At 41.4% G+C, this 26,968-nt stretch overlaps 1 protein-coding gene across 6 annotated transcripts in view; it reads right to left on the reverse strand.

The window, feature by feature from the left end:
* Positions 1–26,968, reverse strand: part of LOC124166372 (transducin-like enhancer protein 4) — a 531,827-nt gene that overhangs the window by 94,216 nt on the left and 410,643 nt on the right. For all 6 annotated transcript variants that reach the window (XM_046543868.1, XM_046543871.1, XM_046543867.1 and 3 more), the window contains exons 5-6: positions 14,675–14,737; positions 12,969–13,043 (exon numbers count right to left, since the gene is read on the reverse strand). In XM_046543868.1, coding sequence (XP_046399824.1) covers positions 12,969–13,043; positions 14,675–14,737 — 138 coding nt within the window. The remainder of the gene's footprint in view (positions 1–12,968; positions 13,044–14,674; positions 14,738–26,968) is intronic.

Below are 26,968 nucleotides of genomic sequence, written 5' to 3' on the forward strand. Positions count from 1 at the left end.
ACCATACTCATTTAAAAGCGGCTCCATCTTCAAGAGGTCGTGAGTCGACGTCTCTGTATTCCTGAATTCTAAAATCTACGGCCAATCATTCCCCACCCTTTCCGTAAGCCATTTCATCTTTTACATGATTACCCAGTAATCCATCCTCCATTGCGTATAGATACGGATTTAAGACTGCCTGCGCAAAGGTTAATCAACACTATTTCCCTCCATATCGTCTCATAATCACTTGCTGGTACTTATCCTTACCCTTTTCCTTTTTTATTTGTTGGGATCCTCGACGTAAAGGTCATTGCGAGCTATTTTCGGGGTGTGTGGGAGTAAATAAATAAAATTGTCTTTCCTACCCATCTCTATCGCATTCTCAGCCCTTTAATGTACCCCTACGTTGACTACCTGCGGGGTAATTCTGTATATCCGAATGAAAATGACCGGATTCGGAGAGCTATTGGATCTTAAAACGAATCTTCAAATGAGTCATTCATTTCTCGAGGCTGCAACCAATGGGACTACAAGGGGAGTGAGCCGTTTTAAGTGATCTGTAGCTCACGCGCCGTAGGCAGTCACGTATTGAACTTCCAAATAGTGATCGAATGAGATCAAATTCGGAAATACTGGGAAAAACCCTCCTGGACCATGTACCAACCCAACTCTCAGGACCCACGTTTCCACACCGAACAACACTAAACTCTCAAGCTGCTCTATCCAGCCTCTTCTTGTTTCACTATCAACGTCCCAATCACCATCTCACCCGTGTGCATGAAGGCTCACTCTGGGCCTACAGTATCCTTTATCCAACATCCTTCCAACCGTGCCCGTTTTTCCTCCGGCGCAATCCACCAAATAATTGAATTGTTCCATCCGCTCAAGTTTGCGACAGAGCCGGGAAAACGAAGTGGACGAAAGCGATTGGAGGAGGAGGGGGTGCGAGGCTGGACAAACAAGCGAAACAATCGCTAAAACTAAGGGGGAGCCAGCCGGGCGAGAATGAGGAAATTTTTCAGTCGAGTTAGATAGGGGAGACAGAGTCAGCGACAATGATCGGGGTAACAATTACCGACGCAGGACGCAATCGAGTTTCCCCGTCGCAAGCCTTTTCAGAGGACGTTTTCCCGTGGGGCGGTTGAAAAAAAAATGCCGAAAGAGCGTGTCAAACGAGGACAGAATAGACGCTTCAGTGCTTTCGGACGACTCACATCATACGCATCCAATCCACGCATGGCCTTCCAGAGGGAAAGAGGATCCCTTTCCTGCGACGGACGCGGCACGAAAAACTCGGGTTATAACGATTACGAAAGCCAAACAGGACGACTGCGCTGGTGATTGGCTTGTGGCGATGCTCTCGATACTTTAAACTTGGTGGAATTATCGTGTGGTGCAATATCGACGCGAAGCAAGCATTTAATTAATTGTACCGTATAATGGGATACAAAAGAATCAATTATGGGGGAAAGGATTTTCATTTCGTTTCTAGGAGCAGAACCCGACTGGGCAAATTCATCAATGTTGCCAGAGTACTCCGCGATTAAAAAAAAAAAAATCGGGAAAAGAGAAATGGACAGTATATTCGTACGAGACCTGGCATACTAAAATGAGGCCTGATAGTATCTTTTTTCTAATAGCATTGACTGCTTCAGTTTGATTTACGGACTCAAATATCATACTCAACTACAATTCAGACAGATACAAAACATAGGACATGGGTTTTTATCCTCCTCCTGAAAATATAATGCTATTGCTCAATTTGACCACAGTCATGAATATAATTATACTACACGACTATTACAGTTATTAAAGGTATTCTACCAGCTATCCTATCCCTGCAGTTAACGAGCGACACATCGTAACTACTGTTAATATAGGCAGGGGTTATAATCTCCAATTCTAGTTCCATCGTCAGGTTATCACCTTCATCCCAAACCCTGATTACATATAATAACATGATAAAAGCCTTATTTCTTCCAATTCTCTTTCTGCTCGCCTAACAATCTTACCTCGTTCACAGTTTTCAACATCCCCAAGGCCAACAATACCTCCTATAACAGCTTACTCCACCTCCAGGTCCTTCTTCGTCCAGTATGGCTAAGTACTTCATTACCATCATATCCATTTTGCATTATTTGCTCATAAAGTACCAAATAAATCGACAGCTTGCAGTCATATCCACCTTTCTCAAGGTCCAAGCGTTCGGACATCACAACGCTACACGGCACTGCTAACATTTCGAGAGCCTTTTCTTAAAAAGCATACTTGATCACGGAAAATAAGCTGTTTCAAACATTTTCGGACACATTAGGCGAGAGATCAGAAATGGAAAATACGTAAAAATCACATAAGCACGGACTATGCAACATTTTCCCATCCAGGAACCGCTGCAACTGAGAAACGTTCGCTCCCAGTCTCATACCTTCACGAAAAATTCAACGCTACACATTTAAAGAGTTCGAGGGAAGAATAATTTTTAGCATCGACAAAGGAAGTGACGAAGAGAGGTGAAAACAAAAAAAATATACTAAAAAACCCAGTCGACTCCTCACTCCGGTTGAAAAGATTAAAAAAAAAAAACAAATGAGGACGAGCTCCGCACTGTGAATGAAAAATCTGTTAGCTTAGAGAGTGTGTAGGTGTGTGTGTGTGAGAGAGAGAAATTCTTTAGAGGAGGTTATTTTTTGAGTCAAGTCGCACTTGGGACATGCGCTAAAATAACAGAGCTAGGCATTTACTTAGCACTCTCCCGTAAAGAGGTTAAGGAATGCCACATTTTTTCCCCGTCACGGAGGAGCGAATGCTTAAATGAATTATTTTGCGTTTTTCCGCCTCGCCGTGCGACAGCGCTGCCACATCAATTTGGAACCTTGAGAGAGAGAGAGAACAGAAAAAAAGTGGATCTGGACGCCAGGACGCACGTTCACATACATTAAGCGGGACATAGAAGGAAAGGATGGGATTATATTAAGGGCTGCAGAAGATTTTTTTTGCGCTACATCCAAATTGAATTTTTCATTCCGGGAGTTGATTCGAGAGACTATAAACGAGGCATTAATGAGACTAGACCGGGAAAGAGATAAAGGAGCACTCCGGGCCTTAGCGACGGTCTATACGCCCAAGAGACGGAAATCCGTTGCCACCCATTCGAAAGGGGAAGACAAGTTGCCCCTTTTCGCGCAGAGAAAGAACTCCCGTCTTTATGTTGAGAATAGGGTATTTTCCTTCATCAAAGAAAACGAAATGCATTAATTGCGATTCCTTACCCACCATTAGTGTAGTCATAATATGCAAATTATTTGGTTTTAGAAATCCCAGTTTAGACGAATGGCCACGGTCAATTTTAACCGCATACGAAAAGGCCTGGTTGGCGCCCATGCGATGCCACTCCAAGTGACGTCACAGGGACCTAGTTTCTATACGAGTAGATAGGAGTTTTACATCGTCTGAGATTACCAATGCACGCATGAGGCTCAGAGCTCAGGGAAACATCTCTTAATAATCACCTATTAAAACTGCCTATGGTCGGAAAGTTTCCTTAGTTTGATAAGGTATTAATAATCCTTATTAAAGCCAAGCGCTACCTGCTAGCAGGGTACTCAGCTACCTGCTAGCAGCCTGCGTCGTATCAGCGCTCAAACCTCGCCCCAAGGTCACCACAGACCGACAGCTGGAACCAGAAATACGTCACACGGTGTTTCCCCATCATTCCTACTTAGCCGTCGCGTTTTCGCGCGCTTGAAATTTTTCACTTTTTATTTAATCGCGAAAAATAGATATCGTCATTCGAAAATCTAAGAGCGTGAAATGCGCACTCCAGAATTAATAATCTTTCGATTTAGGCAATTAAAAAATAATAGGAAACCACCCTATTATTTATTTCTGGTAGTAATCTAGAGACCATGGTCGGTTTCTTTGGATGCAAAATTATCTATCATCTTCAGAGGGGTCCACCTTGCCTAGTGACTCCTTGTAAGTGTTTATAATTGCCCATATGATTTCCATCACTCTCCAAAACGCCACTTTAGGATCACCTGGAGCCTTTTCTTAAAATCCCTTCCCAAAATCCACATCTCCGGAAAAGATGAAGGATGTAAAGAAGAGGAATCACGTATACGTTAAAAGATTGGCTAGTTATAGGAAAGTAAAGCGCAGATCCCAAAAACGTCCAAAATTGTGTGGAAAATGTAAAGAAAACAGCGTAAGACAACCCTCGCTCACTTGGTAACCGTGTAACCAGGTTTTCAATTTTTCCGCACGTATGCCACCTTGAATTTACACGCAAATGAACGGCAGTGCCCTCGTGAATTTTATACGAAAGTTGGAAATCGTGGTAAAATGTTTGCCTCCTCTCGTCCAAGAACGAAACGGAAGGTTAGGATGATGGCTGGAGGGGCACTAACGAGAAAGAGGAAGTTGGGTGAAAATGACAGCGGAGGGGCTTTATTTGGGAAGGATGTCGCGACCACATTCTGGAACGAGGAGTGTCAACGATCCTCGACCAGTCGGCATACATACCAACACTCGTCCTCGCCCGGAATCTAAAAAGCACGCAAAGAGGACCCACGCAACATTTTATGTCATTTTTGCATCTAAAAGATATCAATTTTTCATCATAAATATCACTTTCACGTCTCCATTCAATTGATGACATTAGAATGATATCTGTTAAACATCACTTTTTAAAACATTGTTGACACAATAAACTATGAAAAACTGGTGTCAAACCAATTGAATTACATTGGAACAAAATTTGATATTAGCGCTATTGATGGAACAGTGATATCAATAATAAATTTAATATTTATCGGCCAGAAATCAGCACATTCATTGTATAACAACGAAACAAAGTAGTTATAAGAAATGGATGGCAAAATGATTTTTTCTTCTTTTTGGCATTTTATAATCATAATTTATGAACCACTTTGGCAAGTGGAAGTTAAAATGTTTAATATAAAAAACCTATCACCAAGTAGGACCTATTTCATATCAAAATGATATGACTTGCAAAGAAAACTTAGCGATGATTTTTAATAATTTTCGTCGCATAAAAGATACTACCATGCCAGCTGGAGATAGACGCGACAAAACGCCATGAAAGTAAAAGATACTGGACAAAACACACCCCACTATCGCAAATGAGGGAAGGCTATAAAATTAAAAAAACAAATGAAGGTTCCTATGCGTATTTAACTGCCCAAAACTATTCCTCTTTCCTCCTTCACTCAACGCTGACTAATCTTTCTCCTTCCCTCAAAGCACAACCACTTCGTGGCTTCACGTTCAGAAAATTAACTTGTAAATTCACTGAGGGGAAAAGAGCGCGAACAGTCTTGCTTCCGCTAAATGGACGAGGCGGTCTCTTAAAATTTTCATCATTGTGGGGAAAAAATTCCAGCAGTGAAGAGTTGGATTGAGTATGGTCAGCGAAGTCAAGAGCATGTGCGGAGTTATAAATATTTAAATTCAACGTGCTCAGCCAATAAAATATTCCCGCACCGAAGATCACGAAAACAGTGATGCTAATACATAAATTCTACTTCTTGGGAGTAAAAGATATAAAAATACATGCTGACGGCCCATAGGAACGGAAAAATGGAAAATGTGTGTGATTAAGTAAAAGTTTTTGGCTAAGTATATCTTTTTCCCATTTTTACTAAGCATAATTGTTAAGAAAAACAACATAGTTTAGACCAGGGGTCTCCAGTTTACTAGGACACGAGGGCCACATTCCAAGTTCCGAATCGCCCCGCGGGCGGGCCGGATAGCAAATTTGCCGATGACTGAAGTATTTGATACCAACGTGTACTGAAGTATCAGGTGGCGTATTTCTTATTTACGAGCATTTGAAGGCGACTTTGACGTGCAGTACAGCGCTGCATTGCTCCTAGCGGCGTCTCACATAGTTAAACGAGCGAGAATCGCGCGCTACTTGAAACGAGAGCGTGTGCCGGATGAAACGAGTGCGTGGGCCGGATCCGGCCCGCGGGCCGTATTTTTTGAGACCCCTGGTTTAGACAAATATCCGCAAAAGCCTTTGAATTTCCCCAGTTAAAATTCCTTGACTGTTGATATGCCTGAGTACAAAGTTCGCGAATAAAATTTGAATCCAAGTGCAAATCCATGCGAATTTCTTCAGATAGCCACTGAGTCAGTATTTAAAGCATACTACTCAATCAGACACTACAAGAACAATTCTGGCGTTTGCAAAATATTTTAACCAAACATTATTGACGAAAAACGTGTCTTTTATTTTATTTGAACAGGCTAATTGTTGCAAAAATTTGAAAATTGTTTTACAATTCAAAATTAGGTGGAGAAAATCATCAATACAGAAGGCCTGAAATGTAACAACACTCACGCATATCACGCTAAATGATAAATTGCGTCTTTCTCCACAAGCTTTTCAAAACCTCAATGAATATCCATCTACCTCGTCGCGATACTTCTTCCGATGAATTTCTTTATGCCCCCAATCTACTTCCTCCAACCCCCAATCCCACCCCACAAAACAGGTACACAGCATTCACTACTCTCCTTTACACATTTACTCACTACGTCACACCCGCTCCGTCAACGACGCGTCTCCACCTATCGACAAACCCGGCAACTCCTTCCCCTCCCCTCCCTCACCATAGCAACTCCCTTCACCTCCTCCACTATCTTTCCCTCCACGTCCTATACACACACAAAAGTCTGTACATAACAAACAAACACACCAGTGTCTGCCACCTCTATTTGGCCAGCAAACAGACCCGATGGCGGGGAGGGTTAAGGGGAGATGGTGGGTAGGTAGGTAGGGGAGGCGGAATGGAGAACTGTAAGAAGGAAAAGAATTGGACAATGAATAATGAGTGTGCACGCCAAAGAATGTTTAAGAGGTGGCACCACAAATGAGAAAACTAAAAACAAATTTAATAGTTTGATGAAAGTGTACCAAAATCATTTTTATGCATACAAACTTGGATTGAAAAATTCGGACGCATTACTCGCCGTATGCCACTAGGTTTGCGGTATTTTTCGAGCCCTTATACCCGTTTAACATTTCTCTTTATCCAGGGAATGACCGTAGACTAACCTGCGAGATACCTTCTAAGTCACCAGAAAGAGAAATTTATTTTGAGAAAATACCGTAGAAACATTTCATACTTAGGATACAGGCAAAAGGTAGGAATAAAAAAATTAAGAAAATTTGTTTTCCTATTGTGAATTTACAAATTTGGTAAGGTATTTGAAGGAGGCGACCGACAGCTGAGATCATTTGCGCCATGAAGGAAGGCTAGGCAAGTAAGGGTGGAGAGAAACCCGGCGTCGGCATTAGCCTACTCTCAACGAAAGGCGCCAAGGGGACCACGGCTTAACGTCCCATCCGACGGATGGAGTGTTGAGCTTTAAATGTCCTCCACACAACATTCAAGCAGTCTCTGAAAATTCTCCGCCACTGCCGGGATCTGAACCCGAGCCCACAGGATGGGAAGCCAACACTCTAGTCACAACCCGATCCCCATTTAAAAATTTATTTTCTGAAATGTTACTAGTCTAACTTCTCTCTGTACAATATGAAAATTTCTTGATGAGGATAGGTGTAAAACAAGTAATAAGTACTGAAAAAAGATCGGTATAGCGGCTGTGATGTATCCTCTCATTGTGTAGGTGAAGATGCAACGGACGGATAGGAAAATGAACGAGGAAGTGCTCTCATTCGATAGAGGGGAAACTACTGGAAGGCATGAGGAGGAGTCGTAAGCGGTTTGAGGTCTTGGGGAGCGAAAGGTTATTGAATGCCATAGTGGAAGGGACGATGGTGGGTACACAAAGATGGGGAGGAGGAAAATAAACTTCATGGATGGGATACAAGAAAGGAAGAAGGCAATTAAGAACAAAATCATCTAAGTTACGCTTCCATACGACACTGACTCTTGATTCAACCGAAATACGAATGGTAATAATTAAAAAGATCAGTAATTATACACCTTACGGATGGCAATTAAACTCTTCTCCTCCATGTTTTCCGCTCCACCATTAATTAAAATAAGGTCCTTTTCCGAATACCATTTTCCGTTTGGAATTGTAGTTACAATAATTGTGAGCAATTTTAAAGTGTACGCATACAGGTACTGTTCCCAACTGGCTTATAAAATCACATTCATCTTCATCCCTTATTTCGTCATTACGGTACATTACTGTATGGTAGATATCGTAGTGGGTATCGCTAGTAATAAGTAGTAAGTATCCTCAGGTAATTAAAACATTGTATGCCAATAACTAAGTTCTTACATAAAACGTAGTAGACTGATTGCACTCAAGGAGATATTTTGCATTCATATTGCGCACCTTGTCAACGGGTAAAATAAGAATCCTATGTTTTAGTTCTCGTTAAGGGAAAGAATTTGTGAAACTTCCGACAACTTTGTGAACGGTAATGGAGGAAAGAAATCATATTCCTTGTAAGATTTTCGGCTTACACAACATGGATGCGTAAAAGGGGATATAAAAGGAGCGATACCCATCCTTCGGAAAGAAATCATCCGATCGATCGAAAGATTTAGGGAGGGCTGCGAGACACTAGTGCCACCTACCGACATCCTCTCATTCCCACATTCGCTGCCCTCCCTCCTTTATTCGTCGAAACACAAGCCCTTTCCCAATCCCTACCCACTTGCAAGTTAAACATCAAAAAGGGCGGCGATATAGAAGAAAACAGAGAGGAGAATTAAGCCCTCGAAAGATAAACAGACTCTGATGGCCAAACAATAAGAGTTGAAATCTTTGGTGTATTCATTGGGGACGTGGTGTGAGGCATCTCACGGAATTGCTTAGTGGGTGGGCGAAGAGGTCTTTGGCGAGGGAGGGGGCTTCGTAAGTTTGTGCCTGCGTGGGTATGGGAAGTTGCCCTAGCTATCAGCTCCCCATTGCGCAACAGTTGACTCGATCTAGCGCGTGGGTGAGACGACTAGGAGGAGATGAAATCATCACAAGGAACAGTCGGGAGGGGTACCCAGCCACGCGTTTATTCTGCGCATCAATTTCGACGTCACTCCCTCTCCAAAACTTCACGGTTCCACGTAACAATTGCGATTTGCAGATTTTCAACAACGCTCAATGAATTTCTATGCATTTATTTGAAAAAAAATTAAATGATACACGGCCAATGTTCAGTGAACTTGGATTGGCGGAGGTTTTTAAATTAACGATAACTAACTTAAGTAGACACTAATTGGCAAGTCTGAATTGCGAGTTTTGATCAATGATTCCAGTAGTTTGAGGACAGGAGTACGTATATGTCGAGACTTATTCAAAGGACAAAAGACCTCCGTTGTCAATCGGCAATTAATAACCATCGAAAATTGATAGATATGCAAAAAGATGTGGATGAGCAGTATGGGCGCAGCTAGGAATTGAGCCTGGGGGGGGGGGGGGGGGGGTTTAGGTGCAACTAATACCGGGGTGTTTGGGGGTATGGAATAGGATAAACGGTAGGTGCGAGATTTATGAATTGCGGAATTTTAAGATAAGCGATTCAAAATGGTAAGTTTTACGGCTTTCTGCGGGATATTTTATTAATCCTTACACTATTCTATTAGTAATATCAATCCAATTAAATAAAATGGATTAAACTTAAGAGCTTCTCTGAGCTCGGGGGGTGGGGTAAAAAAAACCCCAAAACCCCCCTCGCTGCGCCAATGATGAGCACTATTTCTCAGATTCTATTCTTTAGGAAGGTGGAGAAACTGAAATATATATAAAGAGCTCCTCGAACGCAAACATTTACAGTTTCTGAAAGTAGTAATTTAGTGAACATAACCACTCGATTATCTACCCAAAAAATCTTATTTTAGTCGTTGATAAGCTAAATAATATTGACATAAAAATAGCTCCTAGAATGCCAACATTGCCAACTAGCTTCTGCATAAAAAATTAGTCAGCGCAGGCATGTATTGTGTATATATACTTAATGTAATTGCCTCACGATACTATTACCATCGAAAACCAGGTCGTAATTACATTTTCAGTTATTTTTCTTGGGCATTGGCTCAAGATTTTGACTAATTACTGAGACGTAAACCCTCATACTTCGCATCAGATTGGGAAGCATGATCGTATCCGCTGGTAGTGTAAGTCATTCTCATGGGGACCAGCGACACGTTACAGAAGGACGAAAATCTCACAGGAGGCAATTTATCAAGAGGAAGCGGATGCAAACAGCCCGGCTAGGCTGGCTTCTCTTAGCAGACTTACTTCCCAACACACTTCATATCTCCCCCAATTCACTTCGCCAACAGCCTCTCTCAAGAGCCACTTCCCGAGACTGCGAAACTCCTTGGCCTCCTCCGCAGCACGCCCTCTAGAGGATCGCGAACTGCTGCTGCTGCCTCGAGTGGACCACTCCAAAATCAACCTGCCTACTCCTGCCTTGAGCATTTTCGTTCCTTATCCCTCCCGCTAAGGTCGCGGAGCGTCGAGAAGTGGAGAGGGGTCGTAAATGTATAAAGGAAGAGTATGGCGGAGGAGAAAGAAAGGAAAAATAAGTAATAAAGGTAGGGACGGAAAAGGACAAGGAAGTGCGAGAAACCTATCCTGAACGCTAAATCAACTCTTCATAACCATGAGTCTACAATTGTAAGATTGGTTTGATGAAGCTTTCCAATTTTGTATCCCTTGCTGGTTAAGTATTTCTAAAGCACCGGGGTTTGAATCCAGCCTTACTGGATGGGAAGCCAACGCTCTAACAAAAAAAAACCTACCCAAACCATATCAAGGTTTGTACTTACAGGACATATATTGAATATTTGATACACATTTCTAAGATGATTAAGACCTCTAGTCAAAAAATAATTCATCCTATACGTCGTAAAGAAAGACATCTAGCGAACAATAGATTGTAGCAAATATGTTGACTCAGCTAAAATAAAATAAATACAAATTCAATCGAAACTTGAAGCTTTTACGAGGTGGAAGAGCTCCATATTACTAATGAAGTAACAAAGTGTTTTTCATTATTAAAATAAATACAATATACAAGCGTTCCCGTCATGCTGTATCTATCCCTGCTATCTTCATAACGATATTTGAAGGAATAATAAATGGTAAAAGGATTCAGAGAGATTTTTTAGAGGAAATGAAAAGATATTACGCGCAATGCGTACTTCAGTTTCATGTTGATGTCACGCAACATCACCGAAGACGACCGAATTTATTTATCGAAGCATTTCGTGAATGATTTGCACGGCGCGGGATCAAACTCTTGCCTCCACTTTTTTTCTGATCCCGTCCTCACACTTCACTAGGAGGGGGTGGGAAACTTTCTCCCCCCCCCATTCCACCCTCTCTCCGCCCCCAAAGAGCACCCCCAGTCCGCCTTTCCAACCCCCAACCCTCACGAAGAGGAGGGGTGGACGAGACTCGCCCCCCGCCAAACGCGAGGCTCCTCCGTTTTAATGCTCGGCCTCCAAGTTAAATATTGACCGAGTTCTCTGCCGGTAAAACCTGCTAATAGTCTCTTGTGCTGCAAGGGACAGTCAGCAGCAAACAAAACCGCTTTGGTGAAAGCCAGACGGGAAAGAAGGGGAGGAGAAAATGAGGGGAGAGGGTGGGTGGGGGGAACAGGGGTGGGGGTATTGGCCCAAGAGGGAGGGGGAAATGCTGAGGGAAGGGGATTAACGGGGTAATGGAGCGAGCGATAAAAAAAAATATCGTCCTCCGGAATATTCAGCGAGGAAAGTAAAATAAAAAATATGTATGATGTGTAAAAATGGGAAGGGGTAGGGATCTTTTTCTTCCTGCTGAGAAAGTAGATTCCGTTCTGCGATCATCGAATTATTTTCCTTTGCGAAAGGTTAAGTCCTCCACCTCTCTCACTTATCAGCCTTTTTTCTTTAACTGGAAAAATTCAAACGTAAGCTTAGGCGGAACCCATCACACGAAAGGAAGCAGGAACATAAATGCTCGTATGGAATAAATCGTCATCCTCTCGTCCACAAGCAGATTCGGAAATTGTAGGAAATTCTTGGAATTATGTGAAGCATCGGTACGGAAATATATCCTGTAATTCGTCAAAACCGAAAAAAAACTCTCACGGTTTCTTCTACACACAATGCTTATTGTATTACTTTAAGAAACGATTTCGCATATTTTCTATATAAAAACTTCTAGTGCCATCTCTAAAGTCGTAGGACTGGTTCTTTTCAAGGGATACTATCTCATTCAATACCCTTAAAAGGAAAATTTTGCAAAAATCTTCGACAGAGCCCATAAGGTAACCATTAATTACACACTTATATTTTAACATAGTTCACTAAGAAGAGCTCTAAGGCAGGGATCTGCAACCCATGCTCTGGAAGCAAGTATTTAAAACTGATCATTACTATAGGCTAATAATTTAGGCGAGAACGATTTCCTCACCTCATATTCCGGGTAAAGCCTTAGGACACCCAAAAACAAAATAATCTTCGAGGAGGAAAGGCACTGGCTCCCTTTCCTCGAATAAATGATTTCGCGCGTCTTTGGTTCAATTAGGGATGAACTTTACCCTCACCTACTCCCACCAGCCTTTGGATTGCACCATAGAATGAAGGAAAATAGGTAAGCTATCTATTGATTGAAACACATACTCCAATATCAACACTTAAGTCGAAAATTAAGCGGGTATTTGGCCACAAATGATAGACCGAGGGGAAAAGATAGGTCCCTATATCGGAAATCGAGATGTAATGGGAATAATATGGTATCTGGAGGAGGTGACCGACAGATATGGTGATTTACACGATAGGTAAGGAAGGGGAAGGACAGGTGTCCGGCATCAGCCTTCTCTTAACGAAAGACGCCAAGGGGACCAAAGCTTAACTTCCTATCCGACGGATGGAGAGCTTGAGGTGCCCTCAGAAATGCACGCAGTGGGAATCGGACAATCGGACGGAGCGGGAAGAAAAAACACTATCCAGCCCGACCGCAATAGAAAAAGTTTGAATTATTCTGGTACTCACCCCAATAATGGCGTTCAGCTCCGTCATGGTGACCTGCTTAGCCCTCTCGACCGCCGCCGCTACTTGCTGTTGGTGCTGCACACGGAAGAGGACAAGTAACACGAGGCAGGAAATGCCCCCGGGAAGAGGGGGCACGGGGCAGGAAAGAGAGAACACAAGGGGAATTAGAAAAACATAGAGGCCTGGTAAAATAAATTTTATTATTTAAATTATATTATTGTAAAAAAACGCTATCGTAACATTTATTTATGAAAATATATTGTATATCTTTGTATTTCGTATTGTTCTTATGTTTTTTATTTCATTGCCCTGATGATAATTTAAAATAAACAGAAACGTTGGCTATAACTTGCTTTCATAAAATACGTTGGCCTACACTCCAAGAAATATTTAAACATGAATTAAACGAGGTCAAGATAAGGAAAAAAATAATTATCTAATAAGAAGAACACATATTTATTAAGATACAAAAGATGGGGAACACACATGCCAAACATGTCAAGTGGCTTTTTTCGAATATGTTAGTTACACAGGATTCGTAATACGCGATGGATATTCGAAATATAAATGGAACTCTTACTTCGAATCCTTCGAAATATAGGATAGAAACTAACCCCAATACTAAACGACCGAAATCCATATTTTCTGAAAATTTTGAGTTTTATTATGAATTAAAAGGCCGTTTTACACGGTACACGGAATTGCGCAGGTTAGAGCTGCATTAATTTCTAAAATGGCGTGGAATTGCGCGAATGCATGAACGAAATTAGAACAGGGGCTATTTTGCCGTCTCGCATCCACGCATTCTCGCATGTGTTCTAGAAATTCACCGCTTTACACGACGCAATTGATTGCGCCTTCACACGTACGTCAGACTGCGCAATTCCGTGTACCGTGTAAAACGGCCTTTACACTTTACATACCATATATTTTGGCCGCCAATAACTGAGGCTGTATGTTTTACATGAGAACATAATAGTAATTGTAAAATAAAAGGACAAGGAGAGTAATTATTCGTAAAATGAGAAAGTTTCTGTTTAACTGAGCACGTTGAAATTAATTTACTTCCCCAGAGTATAGTGTTCTTAATACAGCGAATACGTAAGATTGAATAATTGTTACGGCTGATTCTAAAACTAATAGTGCAATTTGTGTTATTAGAAGGATTGACAGAATTGAATATTAAAAAAACATGAAAAAATAATCTATGATGTAAAACAAAAGAACGGGGACTTGAAAACAGCGCCCAAATAATCCAAAGAAAAATCGGAACGGCCACAATTTAAAAGCAGAAGGCTCCACGGCAAATAGACTGGACAGTAAAACTTAAAACTATGATTTCAAAAAACAAGATCACAAAGAATGAGAGGAGACGCGAAGTAGTAAAGATAAATGCAACGTCAACTAGTAAAAATTAATTTCAAAAACTAAAGAGCAGCAAAAGATCAGAGAGAGATACATGACTGGATGCGAAAACTAATAAAAATATCATCATGATGAATGGCAATCATAAAATGATCTTATCAAAGGAAATTTTCAATGATGATCAAGATGACGGCAATTAAATTCATTATTCATAGCTAAGAAGCTAATTAGAGGCTTCAAACTGAGGGTGAGGCCGCTTGTAATGCCCTAAAACCTTAAAATTTCAAACAATTACTGCAGGTAACTGAAGGTAATAAAAAATAACTCATTCGGGTACTTACCTCTTGAGACAAGAAAGGAAGGATCTGGGCGACGATAGCATTTAATCTCTTCGCAATCTCCGTCTGTAAAGATAGAAAATAAACATCAATGCATATTCCAAAATAGTAACAAACAGCAATAATAAATCATACCAAATTTTAAATACGAAATGAAATGGCCTTAAAACGGTGACACACAAATATTCACTCTGCATTCTTTATCTTAATTTAAGCAATCAAATGTAAAAAAAGCTGAAGATTAATTTGTTATGGGCTCAATAATAAAGAATGGAATCATTTGAAAAATAACTCAATACACAGAACAAATATTATATTCCATGAAAATTTCATTCTAACTTACTGTTTATTGTAGGCAAAAGTATCTCAAATCAGAAATTCAAATGTGCAGAGATGCAAGCCTCGTAATCGTAAAACTCGCGAAATCAGTTGTCTCAGAGTGACCAAGTGGATTCAATGCGACATGTTAAAAAGGGTTTAAAACAACATATGGGCTACGAAATAAGCACACTTATAGAAAATTCAGGACCTAATTCGGAAAATCTATTCGTTTTAATGCTTAGGTACAGCTTTGAAAAATGAAAACTTCCCATTCCAGCGCGCACAATCCTGAGACACGAAACCTAAACTTTAATAACGAAGTTTTCAAAATATACCCTGCATTCCTTCTTATCCGATTTTCACCAGAGCTTAAATCTTTTCATAAAATTTTTTCAAAAGATGAATAATTTATCTTTTACCATTCTCCTCATCGCCAGCACTTCCCACAAATCATCTCCTACACCAAAAATGGGCGCACATTACAAAAAAATCTGCCATGAGATGTCGAAATGTCACATAATGATACGGCGAAAACGTGTAAAACTATGAGGAGACGAAAATTTATTCTAGCCGAACGAAAAATGAAAGAAAGAAAAGACGATAATGGAAAAGAAAAAATATCACTCCTCGCGGGAGCTGGAGGGAAGTAAAGGATTGGGGAGGAAAATTGGAAAAATATAGTTGTATTTTATTTCATTTTCAAAAATTTTTACAGGGTAATACTGTAAAAATTGGGAAAAATGTCGACCATCTAACATTCCTGAATGAAGAGAGTGAGATATATATACATCACATCATTAAAAATAAAATAAAAAATATCAAAATGAAACACGTGCGGTGCGAAAAAATTGACGAAAAAATAAAATTCAAACAAAAGTCGTGCGAGAGGCGGTAGTAACAAACGAGGGAGGCGAGAGCGCAAGGAAATGAATACAGGAGGGGAAGAGGGAGAGAAAGTTTTGGAGGTGGGGGACGGCTACGTTCCTCCGAGTTTTAGTGTGTGCACTGTTAAGAGCCGAAGCAAACGCAAAAGGTGCTTCAGGAATTTTCTATTTGGATTCGGCGTCCGTGTTGTGTTTCGAGCGACCGCTCGGGAAAGGTCACATCCACAGGGGAAGAAGGAAAAAAAGGAGGAGAGGAGGGAGGTGAGAGAAGACTATGAAAAAAGAGAAAGAGACTGACATCAAGAGGGCCAATAAAATATGAAATAAATATGATAAACGAAGCTACTACGTAAGATCTGCCAACCGGAAAAATCCGCGGTTGTAGAAGACGCTATAGAATCCGACCATAGGGTGAAGTGGGTCCACGTGAAAATTCTATGCCGTGAGACTGAATTCTGGGAAAGACTGGTAAAGGAATCCATCGAGATCCAGCTGACAAGTAACACCCTCAATCGTGACGCCGGGTATTTATTAAGTAATGTATGGAAACCGGCACTTAGGAAAAGAAGATTGGCTGCCTCCCGGCCAATCACGTAAGACCTTAGCACCAATTGAAGAGTATATAAGTTGGCAAACTTCATCCACTCACCATTAGCCCTGATGATGGAACCCGACTCGTGTACCGAAACGTCGGCAGAATGGGGGGAGACCACCCAGCTGGAAGCCCGAATAGACTTTTTCGTAACTACTATGTGTTTAAAAATTGACACACAGGTGTATGTAGCGTGATATATCGGACTTTGCTACGTCCATTCCCTTGTAGAAGTGACCTGCAGTCGGTCACGAAGTAGAGGTCAGGTTGAATGTCTGAAGCTTAGTTTTTCAAGAAAAAGGTACAAACTGACTTTTTATGGTCAAACTGTGATGTATATTCCGTCATAACACGAGTGGAAACCATTCTTAGCTGTTCATGAGCCAGGATTACATCGTATGTACCTCTCGCTGAATTATTTAATTCTACTCTCAAACAGTGCTCGTTTACATTGCATGCCAGCGTCGAATGTAAAGAGGATCTGGCTTTTTTGTTTGTCTTTGCGCGACGATCCTTCCATATCATCAATCCTTCCTATCTCTAATATAATCATCCGATTCTGAAGAAGTTGTTTTTCCTGTGGCCTTCTTCGAGGAACTTTATCTTAATAACTAAAATAACGATCATTAGTCTTATCTTGAAAACTTGCACTTATTGTCTAAGGTGATTTTTCATGGAACGAGAGATCACCTAATACATTTACCAGACATTTGTTTTTACTAGAAAGTTTCCTTCGCCGATTGGGCATATTAGCTACGATTTTGACATAGTTTCCTCATTTCTTACGTTATTTTCCTCGAATATGTTCTCTCTTTATTATATCATCTATGTCATTCACTTCCTAGCCACTAGAGACTCAGAGGTTATGTGCTAGGCTTTTGATTGCTTAAGCAATTTAGAAAAGATATCTTTCGGAATGACTCGGATAAGATCATCTTAGAACCTCAAACTATATTTCTAAGTCTCACAGAAACGATGAATTAAGACAGATATTTTGGAAAATGGATGGGTATAGGTATTACTTTTTCTCCCGAGCACTTAAAGGACTTAAATAAATGCTAGGTGGAACTAAGTACGCGCATTCCCTACTTTCTTGTTTTATTGACGGCTGGTGTCATAACACCCCCCGCCACGCACCTATTGAGTTAGCTTTCGGGTTACATTGTTTATATATAGAATATTGTATCTGCTTCTTTGACCGCATAATCCTGACCTCTTTTTCACCGTGAACCATCTATCTCTTCCCCCTCATCATCGATATAATTAGTCAATAATACTAAAAATTGGTTTTACGCAACTCTCCACTTCTCTCTCCTATCCGCTAGCCTTTTCATAGCGACGTATCTTTTACATCCTTTATAACCTGTCCTATGTAACTCATTCGGGGCCGTCCCTTGCCCTTTTTCCCTTCCACCTGTCCTTCTACGATAGTCTTCATCAGGCCATCGTGCCTCAAAATGTGCCCAACTAAGCTGTCCCGTCTTCTGCTTAAGGTTTTTAGGAGACTTCTCCTTTTCCCTCTCTTCCTAGCATTTCCTCGTTACTTAGGCGGTCAATCCATTTTATCTTCATCATTCTTTGGTGTCACCACATTTCGAATGCTTCCAATCTTGACTTCTCTGCTGCTGTCAACGTCCAAGCCTCGCTTCCATAGAGAAACATGCTCCATATGTAGCAACATACTCAATTTCCCCTCTCCTCATTCTCTTTCCCCTCCTCTCGGTTTATTCTTCGCTATATTCTTTCCTGCATCCTACCCTCCCCCACTCTGGCAAAGACAAGCACACCTTTCCACACACTCTCCTTGTCACTTATTTGCACATCATCTCTTCTTCTCGGAGCCGTTCCGCAGAGAGAGAGTTTTCTTTGTTTTGCTTTTTTTTTTAGCTCTCGCCGGTGCCTTGGTGCGGCGTCGGGTCGGGGATGAACTCGAAAAAAAGGGGGGCCGTTTGTTTTGTTTCTTGAGAGGTGGAGGGAGGGGTGGTGAGTTGGTCTTCGAAATGATTATGTGCTTTCCCTTCTCCTTCTTTTTCTTCTCCGGAGCCGTTGTGTTGTCGTCGGATTTGGGTTTCGAGCCCCCGAGGACATTGGAGCACACGCTTTCAGCGCCCCTCACACTATGCCCCCCAGCTTCCTCACCTCTCATTCCCCAACTCATCTCACACTCCCGGCCTCAAGATCGCCTCTCCTAGCCTCGGGAAGTGCGACCCGCGAGGCCAAACATCGTTTCGGTACGTTGAAGTTTTCAGAAATAGATCGTCCAGCAGAAAAAGATGAAGTAAGGCGGCAGAAGAGAATTTTCAGGGAATGACTTCCTGAATGTTGGGTGGTTGGCATTTCAAGAACAACACTCCGTCCGTCGGATAGGACGTTAAGCCATGTGCAGCATCCAGCAGCCATTGCTACGCGTGAGCCGGCACTTAGGCATGCTAGTCCAAAGTGCAACTCTACGAGATGACCCGCTCGTGATCGGCGGATGTCGGTCCAGGGGTAGATAAGAGGTTTTTTTTTGGGACATTCCCTTGGGGAAGATTAAAAGGGTATGCCTAGCTTTGCTCGGGGTTGAGTTGTGGCTTGGCGACTGGCTGGGCTGGATCGGCCAAGGGGCTGGGGACATATTTGTTCATTCTTAAAGGGAATAAAGTCACTGCTTTTTTATTCAGAGTGACTCCTTTTATTTCGCGCACAGCGAAATTTCCGCACAAGAGGATTTTTCGCACAGTCTTGCATTCACCGAGATTGCGCCTGCCATAAAGTTAACGCAGATGATGTCATTGGATCGACTTACTCGTACGCACCGCGACCTAGCGCGTTTCGTAGTATAACGGTATCATCAACAATTCATTAATTTTAGTCACGCACCCCTAACTGCCATCAATACTCATTTGCGCCGGTCAAATGATTTTCTAAGAAGACGGATGATGTGACACGCTCTTCGGTGAGGCTACCATCCACCTTTCATTCGAAGATCAGGGTGTTGGCGGCAAAACGAGCCATTGTCCACACCCTTTTCTTCAACGGAGTCTCCCGTACCCCGTTGCCTACGCAAAGGTGAACGCGGTGACTTATCTGATGTACGCGGCTCTTCTCATTGGAATTTTCCTCCGCGTCAAGGCGGTACAAGACGTTGGCACATTCACAAGTAAACGCAAACCCGTAAACTTACTTAGTTCTACTTATTTAGTTATTTCATTATTATCTCATGTTCTACCCTAAATTTTGTGATGGGTATATGTGCATACATAGGTTTTCTTGCTATGATTGATTGAGTTAACTTCAAGATTTCATTTCTATGCCCTGATGTGTTAGTTGTGCTGAATTCCATTCGGAAATATTTGATATATTTTGAACAAGTTTATTTTGTGATCTCTTTCGTATGTAATATTCATCTTATGTTCTTAATTTTATTTTTATTTTATTTTTTTCTAAAACCACCGGATACAGCTCTCTTTGGCCATTTTACACCGGGGTGTTCAACATATGTAGCAGTAAACGTACACAAACAACCATGCCCTGGACCGGGGAAACCTACCCAGGCGGGACTCGAACCCGCGACCTCTTGTTTGGCAGGCGAAGACGTTACCCAGCCGCCACCGAGGCCGGCCATTTGGACATTTGTCCAAGAACAATAAATATTATTATTATTAAACAATTCCATAACCCGCCAACATACATTCCAATCACACATTACAGAGAAAATATTCAACACAACACCTCAATGCACGAAGACGCATCAGTGTAGCAGTGACGTAACTATGGAAGGATGAGGGGATAGATCCCCCCAAAGCTTCAGAGATATAAAATAAAATTTAAACTATTGTCTTGTTTTGAATTTTAATAACTGCATCCGCTTACAGTTCAATTTTTAGTGCCAAAATGATGTAAAAGTTATTTCTAGGCATGTTATTTTTCAAAAGTTATACCATATTTTTTCCCGGAGGGGAGATGTCGCCATCCATGCTATGTCATCCCCCCAAGGAGTATTCCTAGTTACCCCACTGGTACATGGAAACAGATCCTTATATCTTAAATATTCCCTTGCGCAAAAAATCAACGATTACTTACACTGCAAATGTCTCGCAAAAAAAGCGATCTGAATTTCACGGAGAAATAAACTATACTTAGATTTGTTAACCTAAACTTATATTAGTGATAAACTGATCTAACAATTTCCTTATTTCCAGTGCAATCCCTCGCCGTTTCCAATTCTTTACTGCAATTATGATAGGAATGGGAATTCGTTTTTCCCTCTCACAATAAAGAAAATTAATAAAAGCTAGGCGAAACTTAGAGCATAACTTATTTATTTGTGAACTGCTGATGTCCTAACACCCCCTGCCACACGCCTTTTGAGGCGGCTCGCGGGGTAGAATGTCGATGTAAATGAAGTCTTGGGAATAAACGGATCGCTCTGCACCCATCGCCGCGATGTGGGCGCTTTCGTAAACTGATTAAAATGCACCAAAAGGGGCGGCACAAATCAATCCTCCGAGAGACTAACTGGGCATCCTCTACACAGACTGTCCCACATGTTGTGTGTCATTTTTGACCTCCAATTTTAGTAACTTCGCCTAGAGCAATATTCATGAAAAATGGCATACTTATGGGAAAAGGTCCTAAGTTTTGTTGAGTGCAAGCAAAAGTTTACAATTTTGACCTTTTGACCTCACAATGTGGGTCCAAACCAAACTTTTTGAATTTGCCTTATGAGGGGTTTCAATGTTAAAAAATCGAGATAGTCTGAATTTCATTGACAAAAATGTCAATTGATAGGTTTTCGGACACGATAAATCCGATAATAACACTTTTATTCACGAAAATTCAACCGTTGACCCAGTAAGGACCCTTTTGACCTCACAATGTGGGTCCAAACCAAAATTTTGATTTTGCCTTATGGGGGGTTTCAATGTAAAAACATCGAGATAGTGTCTGAATTTCATTGACCAAAATGTCAATTCATAGGTTTTCGGGCACGAGAAATCCGATAATAACACTTTTATTCACGAAAATTCAACCGTTGACCCAGTAAGGTCACCGTCAAGGTCATAGGGGTGGCAAAAATAATGGCATACCAACAAAGGTGTCGATCCATAGGTACAGTCTTCTTTGCCGGAGACACACTGGGAAAGGCGAGAAGAGACGAGAAAGAGAGAAGAGACGAGAAAGGGAGAAGAAACCCCGGAGCGCACCAAGAAAAAGAAAAGGAGATCTCGGAGCCGAGACGGAACTGGGGGGTGGAGGGGAGGTGCAAGGGGGCGGGGGAGAAGGGGGAAAAACGGGAAGGGGAGGGTGAGTGTACATGTGTGCGTGAGAGAGTGTGCACTCGACCCACTCATAGTCCTCACCCAACTTTTATACTTTCAAATAAAGCCAACCCAGTTCCCATAAAATGAGAGTAAATATTTGAGGATATCTGAAAACTTGAAAAGCAGGCAATATGTCCGCCTCGCGTGATGAGCAAACAGGGGAAGACGTGGAGTGGGGAAGGAGGTGGAGTGGGAGGAGGAGTAGGAGGAGGGGGAGGTCAAGGGGGAAGTAAAGGAGAAGAAACTGGCGGGAGGGAGGGAATATCAGACGCTGGGGATAAAAAAGAATAGAATACGGCAGAATTTCTTGCTGTGTTGAGAAATTCCATCAAGAAAATTAGATAACTTCCTTTCCGGCATAGAAAAAACTGGAAGTCTTGAGTACCTACAGTAAATTAGTACAGTAAAATTCACTAAACTATTTGAATTTATCTTATAAATTCTTTATCCCTGCTCTGTGATTATGCAATGACGAGACATCAATAAACTTGAAGCTACGAGCTATACTAGTAAAATGCTACAAATTACCATTGAAATAATTATTATTTTTACCTATACCACCATAAATGATGTCTCATTAATCGTGAACGACGTTTTAAAACGATACTCAAGTCTTCCATAATGGATAAGCTCCGTAACGTAGACAAAATGTCCAATATTTTTTGGAAGTTCAATGAGATGGCATCAGTGGCTTCATGTTAATGATGTTTTAGAAAAAAAAGGCTGCGACACTCATAAGATTATAATGATTAGGTGATAAATACGTAGGGTAAGAGGTGACATAAGCTGTTAAAATATTACTAATACTTGGCTCCACTGCGGGAAATACCATTTTTAATGGACGAAAGTCAACTAAAATCACTTCATCTCACTAGTAGTAGGTAAATAATCCTGAGGTGTTGAATAACGTTATTTTTGGAATTCGCGAAATATTCCTTTATCTACGTAAGATTATCTTTGGAGTCGGGATCTAAATACTTGGAAATTTTAATATCATTTGTTGATAACAAAAGATGAATCGATCTTTTGAAAACTGTCACAAGAAATGGAATTTAGGCAAGAAAAAAAATTGATTTCACGAATCAACGATCACCCAAACGAGGCACTGAGGCAAAATATAGCCAATAAACTTTTAAAATAGGGATTCTCGGATAATCGGCGAGGATAGAAAACGAGTCAGAGACCCTGGGAAGGAAAAGTACCGAAAGATATGGATCGGGAGAAAGATTGGAGGGGGTGAGGAGGCATGATAGCTAAAGAGGTGGGGGAAGCAAGGGTAGGAGGAGGAAGTAAACTTGCGGGGGACTTAGGAGAAGAACTTCCCCATCCCACATGCACACACCCTGTAAGGGTAAAGGGGGAAGGGCGCGGAAAGGGAGGAGAGGTAGCCGAAAGGGGTATTATGGCAGGGTTTGGCGGAAGGTGAGGGCAGAGCGGGAGATGGGAGGAGTAAAGCAAGCGTTTGCACAGGGCTACGGTGCCACGGCTGCCTGACCAAACAAAAGAGGAAGCAACGGCGCGGATGAATACTCCAAGTTGGGAGTGGATGGAATGGGACGATAGGGGGAGGGGCTCTGCTATATTTTTCGCCGACAATAGGGTGAAGGAGGAAACCACGAGGAAATTGAACGGCCGCGGGGGAGGGGGCCTTTCAGAGGGGCGAGGGGAGGAGGGGGTTTGCACGAAGGAAGGAAATATTACATATGCGCGTCATTCATAACTTTATTTATTCTTTCGTGCGAGCGCGTATTTGCACGGATCGCTAGGGGTATTTGCTCGGAAGAGTTTGGAAACGGTATGGCACTGGCAGAAGACGCGAGAAAAAGATCATATCATATCATACGATCCTAAAAATCGAGAATTTGGAGGAGAATATTTATATCCGAGAGTTTCTGAAGAAATGATAAAGAATCACCAACCCTGCAGGTACTTCTGCCCCTCTACGTTCAGGACCTTGTTAGCCTTTTGAAGAACTTACATACCTACATTAGGAACTAAATGCTTACTCTTACAAATACTAGACCATTTCTCCAGGACAGATTAAATTATTAAAATCATAAATGCACAATAAACTAAGGGATAAATGCGGGCTAGATAGCGGAGTACATTTAGAAAAATATATAGAGTACCGTTAATATTTTTCTTCTGTGTAATTTTCGCATTATAATTATATGATAATTCATATTTTTGATAACTCAGCAAGATGAAAAAAATAGGTGCCGATAGATAAAAACCACAGCTTAGGTAGGCAATTCGAGTTATCTGGAAACAAACTGTGTTCTTAAGGCTTAATAAACGTATATTTCAATATTACCCGTTCCAGCGCTCGAGAAAGAGCTCACGAGTCAACAATTATTTCTATGCATAGGGAAAATCTTACAGCGATACAGCAAAATTCGTTACACAATTTAAGCTGCGAGTTTCAAAGCAGGGCTTTCAATAACTACAATGTAGCCAGATCGTCCCGGGTAAAAAAATGAAAGAAGCGAAGGAGGAAATATATTCTATACCTGAAGGGCACACTTGGAGAAGGAGATATTTGTTTTCCTCAGAAACTAGCGTAAACCAACACGGCTTAGCCACACGAACTACTTGAGCGACCGGAGAAATAGCACGGCAATTTCACCACGCTCACAAGGCATTGCGAATAAGGCCCGGGCTTTATTAAAAACACACATTCACCTTGTTAGCAAAATACGAAGCAGTCACAAAGATAAATAAATACAAGGCGCTAATCCCAAAGCCAAGAAACATAAGACTCTTGACTATTTACCCACTTCGATGAGAATACAGGGGGGTTTAGATTGCCACGGCTCACCCAAAGCGATCCGAAGACTGTTTTCCTTTTGTTCCTCTAAATTATTTTCGGAACACGGCTAAGGGGACGACTCGAAAATGGACCTGCGAACCGTTCTCGAGAGAAAACAAACATCCTTTTTCTTTTGATTCGGGAGGAGAAAAATCGTCTGAATACTCCGAGAGCACGTTCTGATGGACAAAATAAATTAGGAGAGACAGTGCACAAACAGCCAAGGGATAGCGGAGTTGATGGCGGAAGAAACGATCGCACTCCTCATCACGATTAAACACACAGGAGCAAGAGTAGCGGAAAAACATTGGGCCGACCTACTCAGATCCTCGAAATACTAGGTGTATGTGCTCCTCATTGAGCAAACAACACCGCACGGCATCTTTCCTAAGGGGAGACATGACGCGAAACGGGCTTAGATACAAAAACTCATATTTTAGTTGTTTACTTGTACAAGAGTACTGCTGCAATAAGGGCAATCTTACAAAACATAAACAGAGACGAATAAGTTTGTAGTATACACATAAATTCGTAACATGAAACATTAGGATTTATTATCTCTTAAAGCCAAATTTGACGGGTATGATAGAAGGTTTACATATGGAAAGTTTTGGGGAGAAAAAAATGACAAGCAACCGTTTAAAATGAAAAGACGTTTGGTCGTACTGAGGAATGAAACAGAACGTGCTAGATTAGACTATGAACACTTTTAGTCGGAATGCAACTACCTAAATCGAATTAATTAGCCACTAATAATTAGTGAGATACTAATAACATTAAATCTTATTCTTGAAGTAAATAGTACATATCACCAAAATAATTATTTTAATTCGTGCGACCCGTTTCGGATCCTCTCAGCGATATTATCAGGTACAAAACATTATAATATATAATAACATCACCTTTATACATTTTGAGGAATCTACCATGATGCCGAGTACCATATGATGGCTCTGTGAGCCGTACGCATCAAAATAATTGTGAAAAAGTGCAATCGTCATTTTTTTAATAAGTCGAACTTCCACTATATCTCATCGGAATCGGTTGAATATTGTCGCAGAGAACCTCGCGCTTTTCGTCATCCCATTTTTATCGGTGATAATCTCCTAATTTAGAAGTTTCCCCTTTCTCGAAATCTTTCGGCAGATCCTTCGCAAACTTTATCAATACACTTCCCCACCGCAGCCGCTAAAGGCCCCCTCGTTGACTCATCTCTTCTTTGATATCGAATTTCTTTCTCACATCGCGTCAAAACCCTCAGCGAAAACCACCTTCCAATCTTTTCCATCATCACCTCCTTTTCAATCATCTCAACCTTATTCTCCTCCCTTACACTCTATGTGCTTCAGTTAATAAATAGATGTGCCGAGAAAATCTGCTGGTAAGTGCGTGCAGCTAACAGGGTAATTCATCATACTATCATATACACCAAGGATAAAGTTTGCCCTCAAAAAAATATTTGCCTTGACCGGGATTCGAGCCCGAATATCCCGATTACTGGACAGGCGTGTTAGCCAATTATACATGTAAAATTGTCCTTTGACTAACCTAGAAGGAAGATTCACTCCGAGAGCGAATAATGTGTTCAGAGTGTGGGAGCTTTATTCCCTTTTCCGCTCGCAACAAAGAAATAAATAAAGAAGGCGTGGAAGAGTAGAGGGTGGAGTACGCGTTAGAACAATTGACTGTCGGCAGGAGATGCATTAAAAAAGAGAAGAATGACGACGCGCCGCTGCCTCGCAGGTACGAAACCAAATGAAGAAGAGTGACTACGCCCATCGCAGGCGACAAGGGAAAATATAACCCTGACGACAAGACTCATACTATGAAAGGCATACTTATGGTCTGGAGTAGGATAAGAATGCCGTGGCCAGGAAAAATATGATCCAAGGCGGAGAAGCGACCAGGGCTTTGAATCCGATACGCGACGGCTTCTCCAATACTATTGCTGTAGGGTACCTAATGGCGGCGCATCAATAAAGCTGGCTTATAGACATATATACGAAAAATACTACGGGAATCGAGAAATTTTTTTGTTTACTATGTTAATGACTATTATGCTTTCAGTTGCATACTTAAGAAAAAATCACGGAGGTTTGCGAGAAATCAAAGAAGCGTCAGAATAAAAGCTAAAGGATATTTGTTCCGTCAATAATGGGTGCTTTCCAATCACCTTGCGCAGATTAGCTCACATCGCAACAGATTGAAACACATTAGCGCACAAAGAAACAGACGATTGGAACGCATCTGCGCTGATGTGTTTACAAATGGTGGACCGATCGGCGGCAAAAGTTGAATGTTCAAATGACCTGTAGCTTTTGAACTGACCTTCGCCACATGATCAATCAAGAAGGATGATAAATGTTCGTCTATATCATTTTGTAA

Source organism: Ischnura elegans, chromosome 10 (assembly GCF_921293095.1).
Source record: "Ischnura elegans chromosome 10, ioIscEleg1.1, whole genome shotgun sequence".
Lineage (NCBI taxonomy): Eukaryota > Metazoa > Arthropoda > Insecta > Odonata > Coenagrionidae > Ischnura > Ischnura elegans.